The sequence below is a fragment of the Dendrobates tinctorius genome, unplaced genomic scaffold (assembly GCF_039654945.1).
Source record: "Dendrobates tinctorius isolate UK_male_01 unplaced genomic scaffold, ASM3965494v1 ptg000114l, whole genome shotgun sequence".
Lineage (NCBI taxonomy): Eukaryota > Metazoa > Chordata > Amphibia > Anura > Dendrobatidae > Dendrobates > Dendrobates tinctorius.
The window spans coordinates 24026819-24043544 of NW_027361782.1; the positions used below are offsets into that span (position 1 = coordinate 24026819).

At 47.6% G+C, this 16726-nt stretch overlaps 1 protein-coding gene across 4 annotated transcripts in view; it reads right to left on the reverse strand.

Moving 5' to 3' along the window:
• Positions 1-16726, reverse strand: part of LOC141101075 (connector enhancer of kinase suppressor of ras 2-like) — a 527280-nt gene that overhangs the window by 79385 nt on the left and 431169 nt on the right. For all 4 annotated transcript variants that reach the window (XM_073589902.1, XM_073589901.1, XM_073589904.1 and 1 more), the window contains 4 exons: positions 13098-13244; positions 8111-8244; positions 6578-6789; positions 1804-1890 (listed from right to left, as the gene is read on the reverse strand). In XM_073589902.1, coding sequence (XP_073446003.1) covers positions 1804-1890; positions 6578-6789; positions 8111-8244; positions 13098-13244 — 580 coding nt within the window. The remainder of the gene's footprint in view (positions 1-1803; positions 1891-6577; positions 6790-8110; positions 8245-13097; positions 13245-16726) is intronic.

Below are 16726 nucleotides of genomic sequence, written 5' to 3' on the forward strand. Positions count from 1 at the left end.
CCACTGTATATAACAGAAAAGGGCCCAGGATGGGGACATGTATACCAAAAAAGGGCCCAGGATGGTGCACATATATACTAGGAAGAGGCCCACGATGGGGGACATATATACCAGGAAGGGACCCAAGATAGGGAACATATATACTAGGAAGGGGCCCAGGAAGGAGGAACATATATACCAGTAAGTAGCCCCGGATGGGGGATATATATACCAGGAAAGGGCCCAGGATGAGTAGCATATATACTAGGAAGGGGTCCAGGATGGGGCACATATATACCAGAAAAGGGCCCAGGATGGGGACATATATACCAGGATGGGGGACATATATACCAGGAAGGGGTCCAGGATGGGGACATGTATACCAAAAAAGGGCCCAGGATGGTGCACATATATACTAGGAAGAGGCCCACGATGGGGGACATATATACCAGGAAGGGACCCAAGATAGGGCACAAATATACTAGGAAGGGGCCCAGGAAGGAGGAACATATATACCAGTAAGTGGCCCCAGATGGGGGATATATATACCAGGAAGGGGCCCAGGATGAGTAGCATATACACCAGGAAGGGGCCCAGGATAGGGCACATATATACTAGGAAGGGGTCCAGGATGGGGCACATATATACCAGAACAGGGCCCAGGATGGGGACATATATACCAGGAAGGGGCCCAGAATGGGGGACATATATACCAGGAAGGGGTCCAGGATGGGGGACATATATACCAGGAAGGGGTCCAGGATGGGGGACATATACACCAGGAAGGGGCCCAGGATGGTGGACATATATACCAGAAAAGGGCCTAGGATGGGGACATATATACCAGGAAGGGGCCCAGGATGGCACATATATATACTAGGAAGGGGCCCAAGATAGGGGAACATATATACCAGAAAATGGCCCAGGATGGGGCACATATATACTAGGAAGGGGCCCAGGATGGAGGATCATATATACTAGTAAGTGGCCCCTAATTAGGAAGACATATAAGCCAGAAAGGGACCCATGATGGGTAGCATATATACCAGGAAGGGTCCCAGGATGGGGGACATATAAACCAGGAAAGTGCCCAGGATGGTGGACATGTATACTACTAAGGGGCCCAGAATGGGGGACATAAAAACCAGGAACTGGCCCAGGACGGGGAACATTAATACTATTAAGGGGCCAGGATGGAGGGCATATATACAAGGAAAGGGGTCATATTACCAGGACGGAGAACATTTATACTAGGAAAGGGTCACAAAGTATGGGGATACAGGACATATATTCCAGGAGGAGGACATATATAGCCGTAAGAGGTCCAAGATGGGGGACATTACTTCATAATGAAGGGGGGTAAACACAAATGTCCTTACAGGATTTAGAACACAACAAGGGACCACACATCTGACCAACATGCGGGGGGGGGTCCAAAATTTGCACTGTGGCCCATTAGATTCCCTTTACGCCATCAGCTATGGCTTTATTCTGAAGGAGCCGCCACGCTGGTTAATGTTATGCTGCAGAGTAATGTAGTGCCCCTGGTCATTAAAATTACTATTAACTAATTCACTGACAGAAAGCAGAGCTCTTGGACACCGCCAGGCGAACAGGACAGGATCTTTAGGACATCCCGTGTCTGCTCCTCAGGTGCAGGGATAGCACCTGCAGTTTTCCGATGCATCAGTAGCAGTATGTTACCTGAGCCACTGCTCAGCATAGAACATTTGGAGATCTCTTCCCCAGTCCCCTATACAAGCTGCTTCTCCACAAGTCATCACAGCCACTCGTCACAGTCTGGGCTGAAGAGCTGACACTCACCTCTGCTTCCTCTCTTATACATATTGGGCTCCTTGGGGTCTCCGATCCAATTGTATTCTGTCGGCATTGACACCGGTCTCAGGTCCCCTGCAGGGAGAAAAATATCAGGTTATATATGGAAGAAAAAAAAATGTCACATGGAAGAGAAGGGGCCAAAGACCATGTTTCCATTATAGACACTGCTAGAAGAGGCTTGAAGGTTCTGCTATCTGCAGAACAGTGTCCTGCTCAGGGAAATCCGAAACCCTCTACCCTGAGACCCCATAACTGCAGCAAGGTGAAATCTCAGGAGGTTCTTGACCATTCAGGAATCCACGGCTTTAATGGCAAAGAGGATCCCTCACCTATTCTGACTGGTCCCGAGTTAGTAAATTCTTGCATCCCCCCCCCAAAAAAAATGATTTTGTTGTGCCGCCCCTCTGTAATTCCTCCTGGAAATGTAAGTATAAATTGTCACCGTTTGGTTTCCAGTATGGGAACTGGGCACAGACTGGAGGAATGCACCTAATCTGCAAGATCATGCCTTTCTGTCACTTTATTCATGCATTTCTGGGAGGAATAAATGTAAAATTCAAATATCTCAAACGGCACAAAAATGTGCACAATTCTCATTAATGATCCTCCAATTTCACTGCTGCTAAATCTGCCATTACTAATAAATGTGTCACATGTTCTACTTCTTGTGAACTTGGCTTCTCGGCAGGAGATCTCTGTGTTTTCCATGTTTTCTCCGATGATGGTTTTATATGAAGTCATATGTTGTATCGGTGAGACCCCCAAGGTGGAAGTCGCCAACACATAGGGGAACTCAGACAGTAATTGCAAGCTAAGATATCAGACAGCAGCAGTCACGGTGGGGGGTGTCCATGGGGGGCACTGTCCCTGCATAGATGTCACATTCTGAGATGAAAGCTCAGTTCTAATACAAGTCAGATGTGGAAAATGATGTCAAATTCTAAGACAGTTGAGGGAGTACAGAGATAAGATAATAAGTGAATGCTGAGATATGAGGTCATATTCAGAGATATTAGTACTGAGTTATGATGTCATATTCTGAAATAAGCGCTGAGATATGATGTCATGTTCGGAGATGATAGCTCAGTGCTGAATATGATGCCATATTAAGAGATAAGATAATAAGTGAATGCTGAGATATGAGGTCATATTCAGAGAAAATAAATTAGTACTGAGTTATGATGTCATATTCTGAGATAAGCGCTGAGATATGATGTCATGTTCGGAGAGGATAGCTCAGTGCTGAATATGATGTCATGTTCGGAGATAATAGCTCAGCGCTGAGATATGATGCCATATTCAGAGATAAGATATTAAGTGAATGCTGAGATTTGAGGTCATATTGAGAGATAATAAATTAGTACTGAGTTATGATGTCATATTCTGAGATAATAAGCCAGTGCTGAAATAATATGTCATTCTGAGATAAGTCATTGCTGAGTTATGTTGTATTATTTAGACATAATAGCTCACTGCTGAGATATGATGTCATATTCAGAGATAAGATAAGTGAATGCTGAGATATGAGGTCATATTCAGAGACAATAAATTAGTACTGAGTTATGATGTCATATTCTGAGATAAGCGCTGAGATATGGTGTCATGTTCGGAGATGATAGCTCAGTGCTGAATATGATGTCATGTTCGGAGATAATAGCTCAGTGCTGAGATATGAGGCCATATTCAGAGATAAGATAATAAGTGAATGCTGAGATATGAGGTCATATTCAGAGATAATAAATTAGTACTGAGTTATGATGTCATATTCTGAGATAAGCGCTGAGATATGATGTCATGTTCAAAGATGATAACTCAGTGCTGAATATGATGTCATGTTCGTAGATAATAGCTCAGTGCTGAGATATGATGTCATGTTTGGAGATAATAGCTCAGTGCTGAGACATGAGGTCACATTCGGAGATAATAGCTTGGTGCTGAGATATGAGGTCACATTTGGAGATAATAGCTCAGTGCTGAGATATGATGCCATATTCAGAGATAATAAGTGAGTCCTGAGATACAACGTCATATTCGGAGATGAAAGCTCAGTGCTGAGATATGATGTCCTATTCAGAGATCATAAGTGAGTGCTGGGTAATTATGTCATACTCGGAAATAAGTCAGCTCTGTGATAAAATGTCATATTTGCAGATAACAGCTCAGTGCTGAGATATGATGTCATATCCAGAGATAAAAAATCAGAACTGAATTATGATGTAATACTCTGTGATAAGTCAGTGCTGAGATATGATGTCATATTCTGAGATAATTGCTCAGTGCTGATGTATGAAGTCATGTTTGGAGATGATAGCTCAGTGCTGAGATATGATGTCAAGTTCGGAGATAATAGCTCAGTGCTGAGATATGATGCCATATTCAGAGATATGTGAATGATGAGATATGATGTCATATTCTGAGGTAAAAGCTCAGTGCTGAAATATGATGTCATTCTGAGATAATAAGTGAGTCCTGAGATACGACGTCATATTCAGAGATAAAAGCTCAGTGCTGAGATATGATGTCATATTCGGAGATCATAAGTGAGTGCTGAGTAATTATGTCATATTGTGAGATAATAAGTCAGATCTGTGATAAAATGTCATATTTGCAGATAACAGCTCAGTGCTGAGATACGATGTCATATCCAGAGATAAAAAAATCAGTACTGAGTTATGATGTCATATTCTGCGATAAGTCAGTGCTGAGGTATGATGTCATGTTCGGAGATAATAGCTCAGTGCTGAGATATGATGTCAAGTTCGGAGATAATAGCGCACTGCTGAGATATAATGTCATGTTTGGCGATAATAGTTCAATGCTGAGTTATGATGTCATATTTGGAGATAATAGCTCAGTGCTGTTATGATGTCCATGTTTGGATATGATAGCTCAGTGCTGAGTTATAAGGTCACATTTGGAGATAACAGCTTAGTGCTGAGTTATGATGTCATGTTTGGATATAATAGTTCAGTGCTGAGTTATAAGGTCACATTTGGAGATAATAGCTTAGTGCTGAGTTATGATGTCATGTTTGGAGATAATAGCTCAGTGCTGAGTTATGAGGTCACATTTGGAGATAATAGCTCAGTGTTGAGATATGATGTCATGTTCGGAGATAATAGCTCAGTGCTGACATACGATGTCATGTTCAAAGATAATAGCTCAGTGCTGAGATATAAGGTCACATTCAGAGATAATAGCTCAGTGCTGAGATATGAGGTCACATTCAGAGATAATAGCTCAGTGCTGAGATATGAGGTCACATTCAGAGATAATAGCTCAGTGCTGAGATATAAGGTCACATTCAGAGATAATAGCTCAGTGCTGAGATATGAGGTCACATTCAGAGATAATAGCTCAGTGCTGAGATATGAGGTCACATTCAGAGATAATAGCTCAGTGCTGAGATATAAGGTCACATTCAGAGATAATAGCTCAGTGCTGAGATATGAGGTCACATTCGGAGATAATAGCACAGTGCTGAGATATGAGGTCACATTCGGAGATAATAGGTCATCTGTGAGGTCTGCTGTATGAATTTCTCCTTCATCGTCTTGCAGGATATCCGCTGCCCTGTCTGATGTGCTCATTATTATCTCCTCTCTTTTTTGGCTTCATGCTGTATTTAGCTCCGTCCGTGTGTCGGAGCAGATGGAGGCGACGCTGGCGACTATTTATAGAGAGGGCATATGTTAAATGCAAATAACGCGCCCTAATTAGCGCAGTTGCTTCCCGCTCAGAGAGGCCGATGAGGTTACACGATTCTGAACAGATGAGTGAATCGTCTACTCTGACTGCACGGCCGGGACACATGTGCTTCACACTCCGGCTGTTACCGGCGTCGCTCGCTGCTCTAAAGTCACCGAATCTGTGACATTTTTTGAATTTTGATTTTGTAGAAATTTACATAACATTTACGATCACAAATATTTATGAAAAAGTGTCCAACAGAGACGGGATCTTATGAGGAGACATGGGTCAAGGCAGAACGTCTACTAACTTAAAGGAGAGTAGTTTTGCTTTACTTGTCTTGTACTGACCTTGATTGACACCATGTCTGATGCTCCAGTCAAATCCAGAGCTGCATGCACAATTCTGCTCTCACTTCATGTTTTATATTTGTTACATTCAAAGCTGCATGTATAATTCTGCTCTATACCCAGTTACATCTAGTGGTCCATCTTCAATTCTGCTCTTACATGAAGTTTTATATTCTAGTCACTTCCAGAGCTGCATTCACAATTTGGCTTTATTGTCATGTATATGCCAGTCATAATTAGAGCTGGATTCATAACTCTGCTCTCACATCATATGTTATACTCCAGTGACATCCACAACTGAAAACACAATTCTGCTATTACATCACATTTTTACTGTAGTCTCATTCAGAGCTGCATGCATAATTCTGCAGTTACATTTTTACACCAGTCACATTCACAGCAGCATTCATAACGCTGCTTTTACATCAAATCTTACATTCCGGTCACATCCACTGCTGCTTGCACAATTCGGCCATTGCATCAAATTTCAAACTTTAGCCTCATTCAGAGCTGCATGCATAATTCTGCTATTGCATCATATTTTATACTTGAGTCTCAACCAGAGCTGCATGCATAATTCTGTGGTTACATCATGTTTTATATTCCAGTCACACTCAGAGCAGCATTCATAACTCTGCTTTTACACCACATCTTACACTGCAGTGACATCCACAGTATACAATATATACTCTGGTGGACCGGTATTTAGCGCTTAGTACCATGCGTTGGCGTCTTTTCTCTTCTCCGCACTCCGGTCGTTCTCCCCCTCTCATATTCTGAGCCAACTTCGTGTCCCTCCCCTTCCATGAAAGTGTAATATTTGCCGCTCTCGTGCTCAAGATAATAGCTGGGAGACTCGGAGCCTTTCATCACAGATTTGCTGACGCCATATTTATTGATGTCATCACACGGCACAATACCAATGTCGTCCCTGTGGGAAGGAAACAGGGACCAATAACGTAACACACAGAGGGTGGGAGTATCGCAAAAATGTATCATCATCATCCTTCAAAATATACATTGCATCATTATAATGTAACTGTATCTAATATTACACATCATACTCATCATCACCATAATACACATCATTAATATATATGTATCATCATCTCGTTACTAAATAACTGTACATCATACATGTTACACACCATCCTCATCACCATAATACACCTCATTCTAAAACAATATAAAGAATTATCGCACGATTATCAGATTACACATCATCCTCATCACGCCCCCAGAAGAAGCCAGTGGTGAAACGCGCGCTGGGGTGGGCAGCCGCCACATCTCTTGATCTCCAGGTGGTTACCCATTATTTATTATTTATTTTGGTTGCGTTCTTCCTCCTTCTCTTCACTTTGAAGCGTACTATGCAATTTGAGCAATAATGAAGGTTTTTTTTATGGCACCAGATATATTTGTTAGCAACTGGGTATATATTTTATGCAAAAAATTTTTGTTTATATGGATGATTTATGATCGTAGTGTTGGGTCTTTGACTCATTGTGGCTCCTCCTTGTGGTGAGACATTTTTTGCCCTTTTATTTTATATATTTCTTTTAATTGAATATCAACAAACATGTTATTTTAATATTTTTGGATCTCTTCTTGTTTCTAATGACTAATGGTCATTAGAGGAGGATATTTATTGTTATTTTGAAAAGCTAATTACCTTTGTGTTCTGGATATTGGTTTGTTAATGTTATACATCATCCTCATCGCCATAATACACCTCATTATCTCATTCTAAAAGAATATATAGAATTATCGCACGATAATCAGATTACACATCATCCTCATTACCGTGAGATTTATCGTCGTCATCCTCATATCCATCATCATCGAACTCATTCTAATCCCTGTGTGCAGGACATCATTATAACGTGTCATCCCGCTGAACTCTGTCCCCCTAAAGTATTAGCCCCTGAAGTGGGAGCCCCCTGAATTATGAGCCTCTTGAAGTCTGTGCCCCCTGAAGTATGTGCCCTCTGAAGTTTGTGCCCCCAGAAGTAAGAGCCCTCTAAATTTTGAGCATCCTGAAATATCTGAACCCTGAAGTCTGGCCCCATAAAGTATAAATCCTTGAAGTAATAGCCCCCTTAATTATGAGCCTCCTGAAATATGTGCCCCCTGAAGTATGAGCCCCCTGAAGTCCATGTCTCCTGAAGTAGGAGCCCTCGTGATGTTCGATGGTGGATGATAAATGATTCCTCACCAGGTGTCATATTCAGGAAATCTCTCCCGCTCTTTACCTGGGGCCATAGAGTCCAGACACCGGAGACAGAATGAAGACGTCATGGAGGGCGGAACCGTCCAGCTTAGAGGACATCCCCATGGTGCCCGTCGGGGTGGTGTTACCGCTGGTTGGACTGGTGGGAATTACAGGCTGAGGAAAACAAAGTAGAAGACGTCAGGCACAGAGTAACTACCAAACTGTAAAGTATGCGAACCCCCAAAACAATACTTTATGGTAACAATGTATGAAAGAAAGGCGAGGTGTGTGGCTCCCCAAAATATTCATGGAGGGAGGTTGGCAAGGTTGCCTCACGCACAGGCCGGTGCAGTTGTCTCACGCAGAGGCTTGGGAGGTCGTCTCAGCCAGAGGTCGGCGCGGTCTGCTCAGGCAGAGGCCAGCACTGTCATCTAAAGCACAGGCCTGTGAGGTCATCTCAGGCAGAGGCCGGCGCGGTTGTCTCAGGAAGTGGCCTGTGTGGTTGTGTAACGCAGAGGCCGGCGCGGGTGTCTCAGGAAGTGGCCTGTGTGGTTGTCTCAGGAAGTGGCCTGTGTGGTTGTGTAACGCAGAGGCCGGCGCGGGTGTCTCAGGAAGTGGCCTGTGTGGTTGTGTAACGCAGAGGCTGGCGCGGTTGTCTCAGGAAGTGGCCTGTGTGGTTGTGTAACGCAGAGGCCGGCGCGGGTGTCTCAGGCAGAGGCCGGCGCGGGTGTCCCATGCACAGGCGGGTGTGGTTGTCTCAGGTAGAGGCTGGCCCAGTCGTCTCATGCACAGGCCTGCGTGGTCTTCTCAGCCAGAGGTCGGCGCGGTCTTCTCAGGCAGAGGCCAGCACTGTCATCTAAAGCACAGGCCTGTGTGGTTGTCTCAGGCAGAGGCCGGCGCGGTTGTCTCAGGCAGAGGCCGGCGCGGTTGTCTCAGGCAGAGGCCGGCGCGGTTGTCTCAGGCAGAGGCCGGCGCGGTTGTCTCAGGCAGAGGCCGGCGCGGTTGTCTCAGGCAGAGGCCGGCGCGGTTGTCTCAGGCAGAGGCCGGCGCGGTTGTCTCAGGCAGAGGCCGGCGCGGTTGTCTCAGGCAGAGGCCGGCGCGGTTGTCTCAGGCAGAGGCCGGCGCGGTTGTCTCAGGCAGAGGCCGGCGCGGTTGTCTCAGGCAGAGGCCGGCGCGGTTGTCTCAGGCAGAGGCCGGCGCGGTTGTCTCAGGCAGAGGCCGGCGCGGTTGTCTCAGGCAGAGGCCGGCGCGGTTGTCTCAGGCAGAGGCCGGCGCGGTTGTCTCAGGCAGAGGCCGGCGCGGGTGTCTCAGGCAGAGGCCGGCGCGGGTGTCTCAGGCAGAGGCCGGCGCGGGTGTCTCAGGCAGAGGCCGGCGCGGGTGTCCCATGCACAGGCGGGTGTGGTTGTCTCAGGTAGAGGCTGGCCCAGTCGTCTCAAGCACAGGCCTGCGTGGTCTTCTCAGCCAGAGGTCGGCGCGGTCTTCTCAGGCAGAGGCCAGCACTGTCATCTAAAGCACAGGCCTGTGTGGTCGTCTCAGGAAGTGGCCTGTGTGGTTGTCTCAGGCAGAGGCCGGCGCGGTTGTCTCAGGCAGAGGCCGGCGCGGTTGTCTCAGGCAGAGGCCGGCGCGGTTGTCTCAGGCAGAGGCCGGCGCGGTTGTCTCAGGCAGAGGCCGGCGCGGTTGTCTCAGGCAGAGGCCGGCGCGGTTGTCTCAGGCAGAGGCCGGCGCGGGTGTCTCAGGCAGAGGCCGGCGCGGGTGTCTCAGGCAGAGGCCGGCGCGGGTGTCTCAGGCAGAGGCCGGCGCGGGTGTCTCAGGCAGAGGCCGGCGCGGGTGTCTCAGGCAGAGGCCGGCGCGGTCTTCTCAGGCAGAGGCCGGCGCGGTCTTCTCAGGCAGAGGCCGGCGCGGTCTTCTCAGGCAGAGGCCGGCGCGGTCTTCTCAGGCAGAGGCCGGCGCGGTCTTCTCAGGCAGAGGCCGGCGCGGTCTTCTCAGGCAGAGGCCGGCGCGGTCTTCTCAGGCAGAGGCCGGCGCGGTCTTCTCAGGCAGAGGCCGGCGCGGTCTTCTCAGGCAGAGGCCGGCGCGGTCTTCTCAGGCAGAGGCCGGCGCGGTCTTCTCAGGCAGAGGCCGGCGCGGTCTTCTCAGGCAGAGGCCGGCGCGGTCTTCTCAGGCAGAGGCCGGCGCGGTCTTCTCAGGCAGAGGCCGGCGCGGTCTTCTCAGGCAGAGGCCGGCGCGGTCTTCTCAGGCAGAGGCCGGCGCGGTCTTCTCAGGCAGAGGCCGGCGCGGTCTTCTCAGGCAGAGGCCGGCGCGGTCTTCTCAGGCAGAGGCCGGCGCGGTCTTCTCAGGCAGAGGCCGGCGCGGTCTTCTCAGGCAGAGGCCGGCGCGGTCTTCTCAGGCAGAGGCCGGCGCGGTCTTCTCAGGCAGAGGCCGGCGCGGTCTTCTCAGGCAGAGGCCGGCGCGGTCTTCTCAGGCAGAGGCCGGCGCGGTCTTCTCAGGCAGAGGCCGGCGCGGTCTTCTCAGGCAGAGGCCGGCGCGGTCTTCTCAGGCAGAGGCCGGCGCGGTCTTCTCAGGCAGAGGCCGGCGCGGTCTTCTCAGGCAGAGGCCGGCGCGGTCTTCTCAGGCAGAGGCCGGCGCGGTCTTCTCAGGCAGAGGCCGGCGCGGTCTTCTCAGGCAGAGGCCGGCGCGGTCTTCTCAGGCAGAGGCCGGCGCGGTCTTCTCAGGCAGAGGCCGGCGCGGTCTTCTCAGGCAGAGGCCGGCGCGGTCTTCTCAGGCAGAGGCCGGCGCGGTCTTCTCAGGCAGAGGCCGGTCCAGTCATCTCATGGACAGGCCTGCAAGGTCATCTCAGGCAAAGGCTGGCAATGTCGTCCCATGCCAGGCTGGTGCGATCGTTTCAGTTAGAGGCCGACGCGGTTGTCTCAGGCAGAGGCTGGTGTGGTGGTGCCACACACAGGCCAGTATAGTTGACTCAGGCGCAGGCCGGCGAGGTCGTCTCAGGCGCAGGTCGGCGAGGTCGTCTCAGGCGCAGGCCGGCTAGGTCGTCTCAGGCGCAGGCCGGCGAGGTCGCATCAGGCGCAGGCCGGCGAGGTCGCATCAGGCGCAGGCCGGCGAGGTCGCATCAGGCGCAGGCCGGCGAGGTCGCATCAGGCGCAGGCCGGCGAGGTCGCCTCAGGCGCAGGCCGGCGAGGTCGCCTCAGGCGCAGGCCGGCGAGGTCGCCTCAGGCGCAGGCCGGCGAGGTCGCCTCAGGCGCAGGCCGGTGCAGTTGTCTCACACAGGGGTAAATAAACCAGCACAGGTTCTGCACCTCGGCTTCATCTCCTCCTGCACAATCAGTAAATTGTCTCCCATTTCAGTTGAATAAACGATAAAAAGGAGACGAGATCCCGCTGCTAAATATAACCACGAGGAGCGAGCGCGAGTCACAGGGAATGAAAGATTAATCTGCAGCTCTGACAGCGAGAGGAAAATGTCCAGTAATCTCAGGAAGAAGCTGCAGCAAAGACGAAAACCGGCAAATACCAATGCCGAGAATCAAGATAAGTCCACAGACAATATCCAAGAGCGATTTCCCGAGTCTGTGCCCAGCGGGAGCGACGAACGCAAAACGCATTTATCTGATTACATCATAATGACCGATAACAACACGGAAATATTAGTAATGTATGTACACAGTGACTGCACCAGCAGAATAGTGAGTGCAGCTCTGGAGTATAATACAGGATGTCACTCAGGATCAGTAATGTAGTGTATGTACACAGTGACTGCACCAGCAGAATAGTGAATGCAGCTCTGGAGTATAATACAGGATGTAACTCAGGATCAGTAATGTAATGTATGTACACAGTGACTGCACCAGCAGAATAGTGAGTGCAGCTCTGGAGTATAATACAGGATGTAACTCAGGATCAGTAATGTATGTACACAGTGACTGCACCAGCAGAATAGTGAGTGCAGCTCTGGAGTATAATACAGGATGTAACTCAGAATCAGTAATGTAAAGTATGTACACAGTGACTGCACCAGCAGAATAGTGAGTGCAGCTCTGGAGTATAATACAGGCGGTAACTCAGGATCAGTAATGTATGTACACATTGACGGCACCAGCAGAATAGTGAGTGCAGCTCTGGAGTATAATACAGGATGTAACTCAGGATCAGTACAGGATCAGTAATGTAATGTATGTACACAGTGACTGCACCAGCAGAATAGTGAGTGCAGCTCTGGAGTATAATACAGGATGTATCTCAGGATCAGTAATGTATGTACACAGTGACTGCACCAGTAGAATAGTGAGTGCTGCTCTGGAGTATAATACAGTATGTAACTCAGGATCAGTAATGTATGTACACAATGAATGCACCAGCAGAATAGTGAGTGCAGCTCTGGAATATAATACTGGAGGTAACTCAGGATCAGTAATGTAATGTATGTACACAGTGACTGCACCAGCAGAATAGTGAGTGCAGCTCTGGAGTATAATACAGGATGTAACTCAGGATCAGTAATGTATGTACATAGTGACTGCACCAGCAGAATAGTTAGTGCCGCTCTGGGGTATAATACAGGATATAACTCAGGATCAGTAATGTATGTACACAGTGACTGCACCAGCAGAATAGTGAGTGCAGCTCTGGAGTATAATACAGGATGTAACTCAGGATCAGTACAGGATCAGTAATGTAATGTATGTACACAGTGACTGCACCAGCAGAATAGTGAGTGCAGCTCTGGAGTATAATACAGGATGTAACTCAGGATCAGTAATGTATGTACACAGTGACTGCACCAGTAGAATAGTGAGTGCAGCTCTGGAGTATAATACAGTATGTAACTTAGGATCAGTAATGTATGTACACAGTGACTGCACCAGCAGAATAGTGAGTGCAGCTCTGGAGTATAATACAGGATGTAACTCAGGATCAGTACAGGATAAGTAATGTATGTACACAGTGACTGCACCAGTAGAATAGTGAGTGCAGCTCTGGAGAATAATACAGTGACTGCACCAGCTGAATAGTGAGTGTTCTGGTTCTCGTACCTGTAGAGCGAGGGGTTTCCATCTGACGTTCTTTAAAAGTGCAGGGGCTGATGCTAATGTGTTCTGAGGTCTTTTCTTCAGGGTCAAGATAACTCCACTGGGGTCTTCTCTTAGGGCATTGACTAAATTCTTTAGTTGCCAACCGACCTGAAGAAGGAAAAATATTAAATACATGTCATAGATGATCGGCTTAGTTACACAGCTCAGAGGACGGTATCTCATATACAGTGGGTATGGAAAGTATTCAGACCCCTTTATATTTTTCACTCTTTGTTTCATTGCAGCCATTTGGTAAATTCAAAAAAGTTATTTTTTTTCTCATTAATTTACACTCTGCACCCCATCTTGACAGAACAATTCAGAATAACACATGGTCATAAGTATTCAGACCCTTTGCTCAGACTCTCATATGTAAGTCACATGCTGTCCGTTTCCTTGTGATCCTCCTTGAAATGGTTCTACTCCAGCGTTTCCCAAACTCCAGTCCTCGCGGACCCCAACAGGTCATGTTTTCAGGATTTCCGTAGTATTTCACAGGTGATGGAAGTATCATCAAGGCATCAGGAATTCTCTCACATGTGTATCACTATGGAAATCCTGAAAACATGACCGGTTGGGGTCGGTGAGGACTGGAGTTTTGGGAACCACTGTTCTACTCCTTCACTGGAGTCCAGCTGTATTTAATTAAACAGATAGGAGTTGACTTGTAAAGGCAACACACCTGTCTCACAGCTCACAGTGCATGCCAGACCAAATGAGAATCATGAGGTCAAAGGAACTGGACAAAGAGCTCAGAGACAGAATTGTGGCAAGGCATACATCTGACCAAGGTTAAGCCCCTGTTACACACTGCGATATCGCTAGCAATATCGCTGTAAAGTCACCGATTTTGTGACGTTGCAGCGATATTGCTAGCGATATCGCTGCATGTGATACCTCCGACCGGCTCCCCCGCTGGTTATCGCTGATCGCGCGAGAAGCTGCTGGATCATTTCTCGTCGGCCACTTCCTGCTGCGCTTCCTGTGGCGCCGACGAGCGATGCGTGGAGCCGGGTGGGAGGACGCAGGATCGCCTCGTCTGACAGGTAAGTAGCGATCCCCGTCCCCTGCGATGTCACTGGTGAGATCTGCCTGTGTGGCAGCTCACTAGCGACCACCTAGCGATGCACCAGCGATCCTGACCGCGTCATATTGCTGGTCGGGATCGCTGGTCCATCGCTAGGTGTAACTGTACCCTTAGAAAAGAATTTCTGCAGTACTCAAGGTTGCTAAGAGCACAGAGGCCTCCTTAATCCTTAAATAGAATAAGTTTGGGACCACCAGAAGTCTCCCTAGACCTGGCCATCCAGCCAAACTGAGAAATTGTGGAAGAAGAGTCTTGGTAGAGAGGTAAAGAACCCCTTGATCACTGTGGCTGATGCAGTAGGGAGATGGGAGAAAGTTCTACAAAGTCAACTATCACTGCAGCCCTCCACCAGTCGGGTCTTTATGGCAGAATGGCCAGACGGAAGCCTCTCCTCAGTGCAAGACATATGAAAGCCCGCATAGAGTTTGCTAAAAAACATATGAAGGACTCCCAGACTATGAGAAATAAGATTCTCTGATCTGATGAGATGAAGATACCACTTCAAATTATTACCAAAAAGTTGTATGTGTGGAGAAAACCAGGCACTTCTTATCACCTGCCCAATACAATCCCAACAGTGAAACATGGTGGTGGCAGCATCATGCTATGGGGGTGTTTTTCAGCTGCAGGGACAGGATGACTGGTTGCAACTGAAGGGAACATGAATGCGGCCAAGTACAGAGATATCATGGATGGAAACCTCTTCCAGAGTGCTCTGGATCTCAGACTTGGCCAAAGGTTCACCTTCCACCAAGACAATGACCCTAAACACACAGCTAAAATAACAAAGGAGAACAACTCTGGGACCATTCTTGACTGGCCCAGCCAGAGCCCTGACCTAAACACAATTGAACATCTCTGGAGAGACCTGAAAATGGCTGTCCACCAACGTTCACCATCCAACCTGACGAAACTGGAGAGGATCTGCCAGGAAGAATGGCAGAGGATCCCCAAATCCAGGTGTGAAAAACTTGTTGCATCATTCCCAAGAAGACTCATGGCTGTACTAGCTCAAAAGGTTGCTTCTACTCAATACTGAGCAAAGGGTCTGAATACTTATGACCATGTGATATTTCAGTTTTTCTTTTTTAATAAATTTGCAAACGTTTCTACATTTCTGTTTTTTTTTCAGTCAAGATGGGGTGCAGAGTGTACATTAATGAGAAAAAAAATGAACATTTTTGAATTTACCAAATGGCTGTAATGAAACAAAGTGAAAAATTTAAAGGGGTCTGAATACTTTCCGTACCCACTGTAACTGGATTAGAAACTTCTATGCAGTTTGGTGCAGTTATTCCTCCTCTTTATGATGATATGTATCGGTTCCTGTGTATGGACCGGGCACTGGAGTCTTATGGGTGCAGATTATATAGATGTATACAGACCCGGCTGCTGTTAGGGTCGCAGATATTTCACCGCTCACTTGACAATGAGACTGATCACTTTTAGTAAAATTATCAGTGATATTTAGCAGAACGCAGAATCCACTGCTGAAAATACAGTACGAGAAATCACAGCGGTGATCTGCAAACGTGAGCGTCCATGGCATGATGATAAATACCGCACAAAGGATTAATCACAGAGGGGACGAAATGTATCTAAGGAAGGTACCACATGTATAATGAAAAGCTCAGCACCTTCTCCTATACTGCCGAAAAATGTATCACGTGTGACAGGCTTAGATACGCTACCTCAGCAGCCAGTATCTCACATGATAGGATTAGATACATAAGCCCATCAGAAAAGGAGTAGATGCAGCAGCTCAGGAAACAAAGTCACATCATACATGTTATAGGCTTAGATACAGCGGTACGGCAGATAGTATCAGATGTGAAACGCTTGGGTACAGTGGCTCACTGACAGTATCACGCATGATAGGATTAGATGCTGAATGTCCCAAGACAGTATCACATGTGATTGGATTAAAGACCGTGGCTCAGTAGATGGTATAACGCATGCTAGGCTTAGATACTACATCTCATCAGACAGTATCACACATGATTGGATTAGAAAAGGTGACTAAGCAGATGGTATCACACATTATAGGATTAGATACTGAATCTCATTGATACAGTATTACATATGCTTGGATTAAATACTGTATCTCATTAGACAGCATCTCCCATGATTGGATAAGGTACAGTGATTCAGCAGATGGTATCACAGGTGATAGACTTGGATACTGCTTCTCATCAGACAGTACCATACATAGAGCTTAGATGTACTGCTTAGATACCGTGTCGGATTACTCTGTCTGGGCATGTCCTTCTCGGATTTCCATCCAGATTCATTTCTTCGTACGTCGTTTGCGCTCCATATTTAATATGTATATAACAGGAGTCGTGACTAAGGCGGCGTTAGAAGATAAAGGATGGCGGCACGGCGGACGCGACGTGTCATAATGAAGTAGAGGAGATGAAGAAGCGACGTTCTGCCTGTAATGTGGGATCCCTGAGACATCGCTCTACAGAGACGCAGAAAATAATTAAGGCACACTTCAAAG